Raw genomic sequence first — 10217 nt, 5'->3', positions numbered from 1 at the left:
CACTATTTTTTTTAATTTGATGCATTTTTCCTTTGCAGCCTTCAATCATGAGCTAGCTCCCTAAATTTTCACCCATTTATTAAAAATCTGAGAACGCCACGTTTAGACGGCGTTCACCGATATTAAAAAATGACGGCTTCTTTATAAGGTTTCACCCCTGGAAAGCCGTGTAACTTGGCCTGTGTTTCTCTGATATCCCAATTTACCCTCTTTTGTGGGCTCATGCCCCGTGCAAAGTGAAGGCTGTCTCTTCTCAGCTTCACTGCAAAAGCTGAGGCCACCTTGGGAAATCAGTCCACGCTTCTGTGTCAACGGGGACATCTTTCTGTGAACACCACCCTCCTCCCTCTCCAGATTTCAATGCCCCCCCTCCCAATTAACTCCACATTCCTCTGTATGCACTGAATACCCCAAATTGTCTCTAACAATTGCCCACACTGCAACTAAAGGATTAGCCCCATTCTACCCTCTCTAACCATCTCTTGTCACCTCTGTGTGAGTGACACCCTGATCCCTAAAACAGGCCTTGCTCTGCTCTGCTGTAGCTATAATTTTCTTCACTTAATGGCATTAATTTACCTCAAAGAAAGTGACGGCAACAGCAGCAGAAAGGAACGACTACACAGGGAGTGCACTTTATTGGAGTCACCGTGCTTCTGTGTGTGGATAAATACTTTCTATACAGACTGAGTTATGCTGCAATGCATCATTCAGAAAACAGTTTAAAGTCATTACGTTAACAACCTGCTTTGCCTACTGATGTGAGTCACTCAGCATTTCTAGGTGTGTCAAAAGAGTGAATCCTGGCCCTCCATTAGGCTAACAAATGGAAAACACCCCCACAAGCATTCTCCTTTTAGTATCTGTCATCTTCTGCCTTCTACCCTGGTGTTGAGGGGAGAGCAACAGTGATGCCTTTTATTGTTTAACGTTTCTATGCTACGGTGTGTGGGCTGAAATTGCGCCTCACTCAAATCGTTCCCTTAAAAAGGTAAAACCTTGAGCCTGATGTTTAAATAAAACACTCTGAGCTGAGCTGTGGGTGAACCCCAGAAAACCCAGTTTATGTGCCATCAAATGCAATTACAGTATGTAATCACTATTAGCAAGAAAACAGGCACTGGTATCACCGCCGGGGTGGAGTTCACCACACCGGCAGTGATGTGGTCAGAGGGACAGCTGCGTATGTGTGCACATGTGTACACACCCAGCAACGGTGTCTGCTCGTGAATCCTGGGCCCTAATTTCATATTTCAGCGCAGCTGCCTGTCATCAGCACTCTTATCAAAAATACATACCAGACCATAATCACAGCGCAGGAGAACTGGATGCCAAAATACCTCAGAGCACATGAGCATAAATGAAAGATGGAAGGAGGAGGAGGAAGGGAGGGGTGTGTGACAGGAGGCAAAAGAAAACTGGACAAAGGGATGAAATGGATTAAATCACAACAGAGAGCAGTTTCAAAGTGGACTTTACATGTAAAATATATACAAATGTGTACTTTTAATGCACAGCTGGCACTGAAAGCTGAGATGCAGGACATATGCTTGCATGAGCTCTTGTAAGGTATGCATGAATGTGTGTAATGTGTGTGTGTGTGTGTGTGGGGGGGGGGGGGGGGGGTGTATTGGTGCAGCATCAACAATCATTAACCCCCTGTGTGGACAAGTTTAGGGGCATGTCTGAACAGGTCACAGCTGCAATACTAAACAACACAGGCTGGGAGGTATATGCAGTCAAGAAATAAATTATGATACAAAAATGGTTTAAGACACAATAAATATCCAATATAGGAATTTAAAAAGTCGGAAAAGTAGTGATTGAATTTCAAGTATTTAGGGTAATGACGGCTGCTGTATATTTGTTTATTTAGGGGAAAAAACCATCATGATATTTCACCGCATACTCATAGCTTTGTTTATTTCTTTATCCCAAATCTGTGTAATTCATGGTGAAATAACTGCAGAGGAGAAACAACCTTTCCCCACTTCAAAAAAACCGAAAAAAACAAAGGCTGTTTTATCAGGACACCCAGATTGAGGTCTCACCTGTAGCAGCTTTTTCTCCTTGAGGATAACTCGCATATCCACGTGTAGGCGGGGACGCACGAGTTAAGGGGAGGTGGGGGATTATCACCAGCACCCAATCAGATTTGCCTGCCTCTCAAGCGCTATAAAAGCTGCGTGCGCCCCTCAGCAGCAGCATAAACGCAGATCTTCTTTCACATTCAGGTTGTGCTGGCGTTGAATTTTCCCGTCTTCAGAAAAAAAAGAGAATTAAAAAAAGAGCAACAGCCACCGATCCGCGCTGGGAGCGATAAAGGATTTACTTCACTCGCTTTATTTGAGAGCTTTCTGCAGAAGAATTGAAAGACTCCAAAATCATTTTGTCTGTTCGTTATTTTATTCTTATTATTATTATTATTTTTTTGGACGGACCAAAACAATGCGCCTCATCCAGAACATGACAACCATAGCGGAGTATCCAGCGTCTGAATACTCGGCCCCCAACCGGGCCATTAAAATAGCCGTTATAGGAGGCAGCGGTGTGGGGAAAACAGGTAAGAAGAGGGGGGAAACGAATACAAGTGCTGCAGGTAAATTATAACCTCACGTATGATATATGTTTAATACTGTTTTGTCACTTGTCTTCAGCACTCGTGGTGAGATTCCTAACAAAGCGCTTCATCGGAGATTATGAGCGAAATGCTGGTAAGTTAAAGATCTGTATTTTTAAGAATGAAAAGCAATAAATTCTGAGTTTTTCCACTAAAGGTTTTGTTTCTTCTGTGTCTGTGTGCAGGTAATCTGTACTCCAGAGAAGTCCAGGTAGATGGAGAGCAAGTGACCATCCAGGTGCAGGACACTCCTGGTGCAGAGGTAAGAACCCCCCCCCCCCTCCCCTCAGAAAGAGACGTATTACAGTGAAATATGTCTGGGCTTTATTGTAGGGTAACAGAGTGGACAGCCGGGATATTGTAATCAAAATCACCGTCTGGTTGTAAAGAAGCGTCTGCAGGCACTGCTCCAAAACCGAACATGTGTGTTTTCCTCCTAAAGTAGAGCCCTTTGTTTTGGCTGTCTAATCTTCCATTTAAGCTAATGGATGTCTGGGGCCAGAGAAAATGATACCCTGATCCACATCCAGACTTCTCAATCACCCACACCTCTCTGTTCTGGAGGAGTAATCCTATAGCTTTTTGTCTGCCTCGGTTGGCATTCCAGTCGTTACAAAAGCTCAGTCGGATAAAGTGCGGAACATTTAATCTTCCCAGAATTCTGATTGATTTTGTGGATCAGAACAAGAGTGCTGAAAATGTTGCTCAGAGGCAGCTGTGCATTAATCAGTTTCTATTTTGCTTTTGTTCCCAGATGACAGATAATGGCATCAGTCTACCTGACCATGTGACCTGCTCCATCCAGTGGGCTGATGCTGTGGTGCTGGTGTACTCTGTGACTGACCGTAGCAGCTTTGATCTGATCGATCAGTTGCACCAGCTGGTTGTTCGTAGCAGCGGTCCCAATATGCCCCCGATAATCCTGCTGGCCAATAAGGCAGACCTGTTGCACCTGAGGCGTGTTGACTCCCAGCAGGGTCCTATTCTGGCAGGAAACCTGAGCTGCTCCTTCTATGAAGTATCTGCTAGTGAGGATTACAGCCAGGTACACGGGGCCTTCCACAGGCTGTGCTGCCAGCTAGCCAAGCAGCCACCCCCTGTCTCCAGCAGCTCTCCACCCACCTCTGCCAGCGGTGTCACAGAGAAGAGGCGCTCCCTGCTCATCCCCAGGCCAAAGTCTCCCAACATGCAGGATCTGAAGAGGCGCTTCAAGCAGGCGCTGTCGGCGAAAGTCCGGACTGTTACCTCAGTGTGAGGAGAGCTACAAACGGAAAGTGGTCAAGTGGCCGTGGGAAGAAAGTGTTAAACATTGGAAAAGAGGACAGAGAAGATTCATGCTTCTCCACTTGAGTCCTGCACCAGTCCGGTTGGTCTGAGATAAACAGTATAGCAGGAGGCGGATGAATCTTTACAGAGATAATGATGTTGTGGTGAGCAGGAATCTGTCAGATGACGTGAAGAGCAGCAGTGAGGAAGTTCAGGATCTGTTCAGGAGGAAAGAAATTCCCTCTGAGGATGCAGAAGCAGCCGAATGAAGCTGAGAGAACCAAAAACTGCATAAATTAAAAAAATAAATAAATAAAATAAATTAACTGTACATAAAGCCCTCCTGGCAACAACAGCTCTGAAGGACTGCTTATATTTAGCTGTGCTGTGTCTATTGTGGCTGCTCTTTATTCAGACTGCCACTTCATCAAGGCTAAACGCTGGTATTATTATACCAGCCTCTTAAGCTGGGTCTCTGTGCAGCTCTGTGTGTGTTCACTCTTTTATTTGAGTATCTGCAGTTTATTTTTTGATACTTGCAAAATCATCCTTGTACACAATTGACAGAGGGGAGGGTGGGGGTTGAAGTATCCTTGTGGGGTAGCAGCCAGTATGTAGCATGTGTTGGTGATTGTCACTGATGCACTTTATTAAAAAAAAAGTCCAAAGGGCCTATTATTTATTTGTTACAAGTTCTTTTTTTTTTTTTTTTTCAGAATAAAACGATGAATTTAAAATGAAACGTCTCTGGATCTTCCTTCATTTTGCATGTGTGCATTTTATTGCAAAAACAGCTGGAAATACAGTCAAACAAGTACTCATCAATTTCATTTATACGCTTTCTTTATCTGCACAAAGTTTACAAACCGTAGATTATAGAACTCATGAGTCACTGATGTCCTTGGGACTGGAAGACTGATAAGCCTCATTCATGCTGTGAGCAGATGACGCACACGCAGAAAGGTAGTCTGACCCATGAATGCAGCGATTCTTAAAAAGGCTTTGATATCAGAGTAGTGATGAATACCGTGGATACAATAGAAGCATGACTGTACAGCCACTTCTCAGATCTTGTGATCTGTTTAAAACTAAAAGCCTGGCGCAGTCCTTGACCTCCCAAAAAGTAATCTGACTAAAAAAAGCTGCTCGCGTAACTGCGGCCGAATCCCTGTGGGAGAGTTTGCTTTCTCAGAGCTGACCTTGTTTTTATTAGACTGAAGAACTGCGAGGACCCGGAGATCTGGTTTTCGGGAATTCAGAATCTAATCAGGGAATCCTGAATATCCTGTTCAAACACGCCAGATGAGGATTCACTGAATCACCTGTTTGTGTTTGACAAAATGAGGGAGACTCAATGTTGTCCCAGGTGCGGGTAAATTTCTGAGCTCTATCTGTGGTGTTTCATGTTGCAAAAAGACAGAGGGGAGAGTGGGAGGGACGGAAGGAGGAGGTGAGCTTTAAGTGTGAGCAATGTATCGGCCTTGGCTGATCCTGCTTTTATTTGTCACCATATGATGTTTGCGAGGTGATGTTGCTAACAGAGTGCGTATTCTTCCAGCCACAACAGCATGCCTCCCATTGTTCACACTCATGAGTTCACACACAGTCCCTGCTTTAAATGGCTGCTGCTCATGTCCTGTGCATGTATGCGAATGAAAGAAAGAAAGAAAAAAAAAAAAATCACACATGGGCATCTTTATTGTTTTATATTAACAATTGATGCAAACAGCACCTGAAACATGCTGATGGAATTTTACACCTCGTGCTTAGAGCAGTGGCTTTTTATAGGACAGGAATGTTGCTTCATTTGCATATCATCTGCTGACACAATCTTACATTTTGCGATCCTGCTACACACCTAAGTGTTTAGACATTTGTGGTGCATGTGTTCATCCACGTGTTAATGGCCGTTTCTCCGCGTGGCGGCCTTTCAGACACCGATATCAGGCACCAGTCTCTGGGTACTGAAGAGCAGCTCCGGGATATCCGTCGGTCTTAGTAACCTGGTGGAGAGAACCAGCACCTGGAGCAGGAAACAACACACTCATCAGGGTCAAAGTATGTCGACATGTGTAAGCTGGCACTTATAAATGAAGCAGACTTAAGCGTCGCGTTGAGAAATGTGCAGAGCGAAAATCAAAACGCTGCATGAATCAGGCTCCCTTGTAGGTGGGTTATTTTGGTTAGCACTTCTGCTCAGTAGGTTGTGGTTTGGACCCCGTTTTCGTTTGACTTTTTAAAATTTTAAAAGACTTACTTTTCGGGAGGTCACTTGTGTAAAGCCTTTGTAAGAAAGTGCCATTTGACATCAGCAACAGTAGTTCTCCATTTATTTAATTTGGGGGTGGAGGGGTGGGGTGGTGAATATGACTGCAATAATACAGCAAACAGGTTTTTAAATAATACATTTAAAAACCTGACATCACTTTTACACGATAAGGTGCATTTCTGAAAAAAGAAGTCAAGCTGTGCAAGGCTGGATGAACAAGTGATGGAGTTTCAGTGCGGGTCCAGAAACATTTATTTATTTATTTATTTTTATGTTTGGCACCGATTCGGAAGTGAAAGATGGAAAAAGACGCAGAGAAAAATGAATCACATCAGGGACATCCAGCTGCTGCGCAGCACGTGTGAGGCTTTACTTAAAGATCTCTGCCTGTTTTTGGGTGAATTAGGATGGCTGGGCACTTGGCTGCCTGTCACATTTTTCAGCCATTCAGAACAAACTCAATAAGAATGTAAAATATGCTCAGAAAAATTGCAGGCCAGCAACAACACAGTATGCCAGTGCTTTGTGAGCCTGTGTGCTCTGTGACCTTTTATATCCTGCACTATATCTCTGCTAAACAAACTCAGGTGATATGAGGTGTGTGACATAGCAGTTGGACCATGAAACACAGTCTTCTTCTGTCTCCTCCTGAAAGCTTATGTTAAGCTGCATCTGCTCCTTGCGCTCTGGAAAGCGTTAATGTGCCATTGATACATAACCTGGGGTTCCATTAATTGTTGATTTTTGAGGCTGATAACTAATAAACACAGCCTCTCGGCCTTCTTTCCTGGGGTGTTTCTCGCGATAACAGTCAGAGAATTCAGGTTTTAAATGACTGACAGCAGAACAGCTGAACACAGTTTGGTGTTGTGCTCGGAGATCAGCAATCCCTGCAAATATGACACACACAGGAGCATACAGGCGGATGCTGGTGTGGTGGAGGGATTGAAATGGGAAGTAGCAATGCCGGGCAGCAGAAGCACTGACATGCCAAAGGGAGAGGTGGGAATTTTTGCAGCTTAAATAGACTGACAAATTCTGATAAGGCTTGTTGTTAAATGAAATCCATTCTGGGTGACAACCCCATGAAGTTATTGCCAATAGTGTGCAATATAAGGCATTTTATGGACTCTCTTTTTGCTTACTGCGCTAACCCACGTATGCTTTTTCTGAATTTTTTTGTTGCGATTGTCCAAATTTTTGTCTGGTAGTATAATGGATGTTGGATCAAAGTTTCTCCGACGCAGGTCTGGGTTCAGATGCAGATTTCAGAAACGCAAATTTAAAATGATAGAAGTACACAAGTGAACAGCTTTAGCTGAAGTATGCACTCCCACAGCCCATCCATCTCTTCTGATGTTGTATAACAGAGAAGCCCTGTGTCTTTGCAGCAGTGTTGCCTTAACTCCGGGTCAGTGCCTAAAACTGGCAGTGGGGCTGTTTGTGGTGGCAGAGTGAGTGTATTTCAGAGGAATTATATCCAAGCATAAGAACACAGCTGGGTTTATTTTCAGTGTAAACGCTCATGTACTTCTGGTCCACAGACATTAGACAAAGTGTAATACACATCTATCTGTAAGAGTTAGAATGTGTGTGGCCCTGCAGGTTATTATATAAGCTGGTCTTTATTCAGTTCTTCTGATTACAGATGGGAGGCTTTGATCTTTGCCAAGCCTTTCATTGCCTCTGGCCTCCTTTTCGAAGCCTTTTATTAAGACAAGCCCAGCCTCATGTCGCTCACATCTTCCTTGCACTCCTCTCACCCAGAGGAAATGCATTCATCTGCATGTTTTGTGTGTTAGTGCTGACTGCATATGTAATAAGCACTCAAACCACCCAAACACAGAGAGAGGTAGACAGATTCGACATCTTGTGTACGTAGTTACTGCATTAAAAAGTGTAAAGATCAGATGACATGCTCACCTTTATGCCTGATCTGAGCCACCTGTTTATGTAGGTCATATTCTTTGCCAGGAACAACCTGAAATCTGTCTTAAGGCAGTCAGTTTATAAAAGTGCCTTCCATGGCTCACCTTAAAGAGCCACACGAGTCTCTCCAGAATTCAAATCTAATCAGTCAATTACATGGCAGAAACTCAATGCGTTTAGGCACATAGAGATGGCCAAAAGGAGCCGCTGAAGTTCAAACCAAGCATCGGAATGGGGAAGAGAGACTGGTTTGATTATTTCAGATACTGATGATCTACTGAGATTTTCCCGCACAACCATCTCTAGGGTTTACTGGTATGAAAAAGAAAAAAATATCCAGGGAGCAGCCAGACTGCTTTGAGCTGATAGGTGAAAACATGGCTCCATCCTGCCTTGTATCAACATTTCAGGTTGTTGTTGGTGTAACAGGGGAAATGTTCCTGCCACACTTTGGGACCCTTAGTACCAGTTGAGCATCATTTAAATGCCACAGTCTATCTGACTATTGTTGCCGACTTTGTCCATCCCTTTATACCACAGTGTACCCATTTTATGATGGCTACTTCCAGCAGGATAACATGCCATATCACAAAGCTCAAATCATCTCAAACTGGTTTCTTGGACAAGACAAAAGGCCTCCACGGTCACTAGACCTTAATCTAATAGAGCGCCTTCGGGACGACGCTACCATGTCAACATGGACCAAAATCTCAGAAATGTTTCGAGCACCTTGTTGAGTCTCAATCACGAAGAATTAAGAAAGTTCTGAAGGCAAAAAGGGATTGAACTCGGCACTCGCAAGGGGTACCTAATAAAGTGTCAGTTGAGTGATATCATAATCACAATGCAACATAAAGCAAAATATGGAGCTGAGGCATTAGGATTCTGACTTCAATTAAACTACATTTTTAATTGTAAGTTTAATCATGCTTTTGTTTGTATAGCATCACTTACACTGAGCATAACATTATGAAAACTGACTATTGAAGTGAATAACACTGATTATCACACTGACAATCTAGCATCTGTGGGATGTGCTGGACAAAGAAGTCCGATCCACGGAGGCCCCATCTCGCACATTTTGGTGGAGATACCTTCAGTTCCAGGGCTGTTTTGACAGCAAAGGGCAGCCTAACACAATATTAGGCTGTGGTCATGATGTTATGCTTGAATGGTGTATATGACTGCATTAAAAAAGAGAAAATAGTATAAGTTAATTGTCGTGCTCATTCATGAGATTACTGCATGCTGGTAAACTTTGCCAGCGTGGATTTTGAAAACATGACATGATTTATTTCAGTTCACCTGTGAAGCTGCTCATAGTTTGAACAAAACTTTTCCCCAATTATTGAACAATATAATGTCGACATCAGTTCAACGCCAGTGAAATCATGACCATAAAAGTAACTGGGAAAGAGTGAACGAATGTTAGTCCCCTAACAGTGAGAGACTATAGACTCACCTGGGTCCCTGGTTTGTGTGTGGTAACAATCTCTTTGATGAGACGAAGCTCTGAGGGTGTGACTCCACCAACCATGAAAAGGAAGAGCAGACGGTTGTCGCCGGGATGTGGACGGCTCACCTGGAGTTAAGACGAGATATTTTGATTGGTATTTTTAAGCCACTGGCGTTGTTAATGCTCCTTCCTTCCTTCCTGTGATAAACACATCCTTTTGTCCAGGTAACACTTCCAGTACACCTTTCTATATATCACCTGAGCTGTCTCTTATGTATTGTTGCTTAGTCACCTCTCAGCTGGATACCTGTGATAGTGTGGTGCTACTGATGACAGTGCACCTGCTAACAAAGCTCAGAGGGAGATGTCTCCTCACACTGGTGTCATGATGGCTAACACGTGGACATGAAAGCCCTACACACACACACACACACACTTACACAATGCATGTCCCACATCACCTGTGTCAAGGCGTACCTCGCAGACTGAGATAAAAAGAATTGTGCTAGTACATTATTAACTGTCATTTAAAATGCTGTTTTAACAGCAGGTAAGGTCTGGTGCTTACGGTGGGGAATAATGGCTTTGTGCTATTGGTCAGTGGGCAGCAGTCAGGATGAGCCTGTGAATGCTAACCAAGCAATCAGAGCTGCAGGGGGTGGACCTCAGGAGAGAGT

At 43.7% G+C, this 10217-nt stretch overlaps 2 protein-coding genes across 3 annotated transcripts in view; one reads left to right on the top strand and one right to left on the bottom strand.

Annotated features, from left to right (window-relative positions):
* Positions 1–2219: 2219 nt before the first annotated feature.
* Positions 2220–4623, top strand: rasl11b (RAS-like, family 11, member B). The gene is made up of 4 exons (XM_030727129.1): positions 2220–2563; positions 2658–2714; positions 2806–2882; positions 3375–4623. The coding sequence occupies exons 1-4, from the start codon at positions 2449–2451 to the stop codon at positions 3873–3875; spliced, it is 750 nt and encodes a 249-aa protein (XP_030582989.1). The 5' UTR covers positions 2220–2448; the 3' UTR covers positions 3876–4623.
* A 65-nt stretch (positions 4624–4688) lies between these two features.
* The window catches only part of scfd2 (sec1 family domain containing 2), a 99844-nt gene continuing 94315 nt past the window's right edge, over positions 4689–10217 (bottom strand). Inside the window, exons 8-9 of one of the 2 annotated variants that reach the window (XM_030726796.1) lie at positions 9547–9666; positions 4689–5909 (exon numbers count right to left, since the gene is read on the bottom strand). In XM_030726796.1, coding sequence (XP_030582656.1) covers positions 5817–5909; positions 9547–9666 — 213 coding nt within the window. In that variant the 3' untranslated portion in view covers positions 4689–5816. Of the gene's footprint in view, positions 5910–9078; positions 9269–9546; positions 9667–10217 lie in introns of those variants that run through there. The other variant, XM_030726797.1, reaches the window with a different exon arrangement.

The sequence above is a fragment of the Archocentrus centrarchus genome, chromosome 4, assembly GCF_007364275.1.
Source record: "Archocentrus centrarchus isolate MPI-CPG fArcCen1 chromosome 4, fArcCen1, whole genome shotgun sequence".
Taxonomy (NCBI): domain Eukaryota; kingdom Metazoa; phylum Chordata; class Actinopteri; order Cichliformes; family Cichlidae; genus Archocentrus; species Archocentrus centrarchus.
This window is presented reverse-complemented; position numbering and strand designations above follow the sequence as displayed.

Excerpts from the sequence above, each read along its gene's own strand:
- rasl11b (XM_030727129.1), top strand. The coding sequence starts at position 2,449 with ATGCGCCTCATCCAGAACATGACAACCATAGCGGAGTATCCAGCGTCT. Across the intron at positions 2,715-2,805 it reads AGATTATGAGCGAAATGCTG|GTAATCTGTACTCCAGAGAA; the intron begins GTAAGTTAAAGA and ends GTCTGTGTGCAG. Across the intron at positions 2,883-3,374 it reads AGGACACTCCTGGTGCAGAG|ATGACAGATAATGGCATCAG; the intron begins GTAAGAACCCCC and ends TTTTGTTCCCAG.